We start from the raw sequence: 2,108 nt of genomic DNA on the forward strand, positions 1-2,108 counted from the left end.
TTCGCTTTCAGGGGCTTCTATGGCGACGCGTCGTCGGAGCAGATGGGCATCTTGCTGGCGGGCAAGGCCGTCGGTTCGCACGTCATCCGCTTCAGCGGCCTGCAACCGGGCTTCTTCACCATCACCACTCTCGCCTCCAAAGACAACATCCAGAGCTTCCGCATCAGGTCCACCCCGTCGCCCCATCTTCCTGTGGGTCGGTGCTCACAGGTTTGCGTGTCGTGTCGTTGGTCGTGTGTGTCGTGTGTGTCGTTGGTCGTGTGTGTCGTGTGCAGTCATTCGCCCGGGCGGGGCTACTGGCTGAAGGAGGACCAGGTGTTCCCCACGCTGAAGAAGCTGGTCAAGACCTACCAGGCCACCCTGGGCCTCCTCGCGCCGCTGACGGGGTCCAAGTACCGCCAGCTGCTGGTCGAGTTCCGGGAGGGCGAGCGGGACAACGTCTACGACGTGCTCACCCCCGCGCCCGTCGACCTGCTGCCCGTCCTCTCCCCTCGCTCGTCAGTCCATCCCGCGAAACCGCCGTCCGCCACCTCCTCCCCATCCGGTAGCAGGGAGGTGGCGGCCCTGTCGAGCAGCAAGGAGAAGAAGAAGGAAAAGAAGAAGGAAAAGGAGAAGAAGGCGAAGAAGGAGCACAAGGCGGCCCTGTCGAGCAGCAAGGAGAAGGAGAAGGCCAAGCAGAAGAGGAAGGAGGAGAAGGAGAAGGCCAAGAAGGAGAAGAGCAAGGAGACAAGCCTGCGGAAGAGCAGCAAGAAGCCAACAAACAGCCTGGGCGACTAGTAATGGAAGAGGAGGTCTTCCTGTATTTACATCGCTATCTTCCTTCTATTTACACTTGGGTGGTACCACGTGTTTATCTGTAGACCTCCTCGGCAGCGGAGGCGCTCGACTCGCGGTGGGCGCCGGGCGTGCGGGTGGGCACGCTCGCCGAGGAGATGTTGACATCGAGGTCCACCTTGGGGTTGGTGAGGATGTAGGCCAGGCACCACGGCTCCAAGTGAATCTGACAAACAACCAAAGGAATCACGTGAGCTCACGAAAAGACTGCGTGTGCGTGTGCGTTGTGTGTGTGTGTGTGTGTGAGAGAGAGAGAGAGAGAGAGAGGGTACCTCACAGGGGCCGCGCTGGATGAAGGGCTCGCCGTCGTAGTTGATGGGGATGTCGGTGAAGACGTTGATCTTGATGCTCGACCCCTGGGCCAGATGGTAGCCCTTGCGGATGTGCGATCGGACCTTGAGCTCGTGTCGGACGCCGCCGAGGCCCACCACCTCAGCGATCTGGTCGTCAAAAAACGGGCTCCGCCGAGACGCCGGCCCTCTTCGGCTTGCCCCAGATATCGAGACCCGCTTGATAGTTCTTGAAGTTGAGCACCACGAGCGTCTTGAGGTCTTCGGGCGTTTCGAGCTTGCTGCCGTTGACGTACATCTCCACCCAGGTTGTTGAGTGACTGGTTGCCTCCACGCATGGTCGAGGACAGGGCACTGAGGCCATAACTGCGAACGGCGCACAAGCATATCAGCGACTGGGCCAAGACGGCGCGACTAGACTCGATACAAAGGGACGTACCCAATCTGGTTCACCTTGCGGGCCTTGAAGAGCTTTTGGTGTCTCTTCCTGAAGCGGTCGAAGCGGTACGATACGCCGGCCTCGAACCCGGCGTTGAAGTAATTGAACATGATCTGCGACGTGGATTCGTTCTCCAAGGGCTCCAGTGTCTCCGGGTCCTTGGGCGTGATCTTCACCATCCAACTTACGTACGCATCCGCGTCAGCGATAGAGAGGATTAGCGGGCACACACCTCACCATCATCAACACCACCTTCGGCCAGCTGGCGAGCGAGAGGTGGATGTGGTATAGAAGAAGAGGGAGAGAAGCGGTGACATACATGTCGAGCGGAGTGAGGCAGGCCGAGGTGGCGAACTTGTAGACGAGCTTGAGCACCTTCTTGCGATTGGGATAGACGGAGCCACCCAACCGAACTGTCGCGCCAAGTCGTTGCCCGTCCCCAGCGGAATAGTGCCCACCTGTAGTCACGGTCATACCATGCTCGTCAGCCCTGTGCACGCACAACACTCGCACGCGACACACCATGAGGGGCGCCAGAGCGGAGC

The 2,108-nt window shown here is 59.8% G+C and overlaps 2 protein-coding genes across 2 annotated transcripts in view; one reads left to right on the plus strand and one right to left on the minus strand.

Moving 5' to 3' along the window:
- Positions 1-42: 42 nt before the first annotated feature.
- Positions 43-860, plus strand: ACA1_100770 (uncharacterized protein; the record flags this gene model as incomplete). Its single annotated transcript, XM_004334021.1, has 3 exons — positions 43-200; positions 276-447; positions 552-860. The coding sequence occupies 3 exons, from the start codon at positions 43-45 to the stop codon at positions 858-860; spliced, it is 639 nt and encodes a 212-aa protein (XP_004334069.1).
- ACA1_100780 (uncharacterized protein) overlaps positions 823-2,108 on the minus strand; it is a gene marked incomplete at both ends in the record, with an annotated part of 1,735 nt that continues 449 nt past the window's right edge. Inside the window, 4 exons of the mRNA XM_004334022.1 lie at positions 823-1,000; positions 1,107-1,490; positions 1,564-1,746; positions 1,883-2,088. Of these exons, the coding sequence (XP_004334070.1) occupies positions 823-1,000; positions 1,107-1,490; positions 1,564-1,746; positions 1,883-2,088 (951 nt within the window). The remainder of the gene's footprint in view (positions 1,001-1,106; positions 1,491-1,563; positions 1,747-1,882; positions 2,089-2,108) is intronic.

The sequence above is a fragment of the Acanthamoeba castellanii genome, assembly GCF_000313135.1.
Source record: "Acanthamoeba castellanii str. Neff unplaced genomic scaffold scf7180000084649, whole genome shotgun sequence".
NCBI lineage: Eukaryota > Discosea > Longamoebia > Acanthamoebidae > Acanthamoeba > Acanthamoeba castellanii.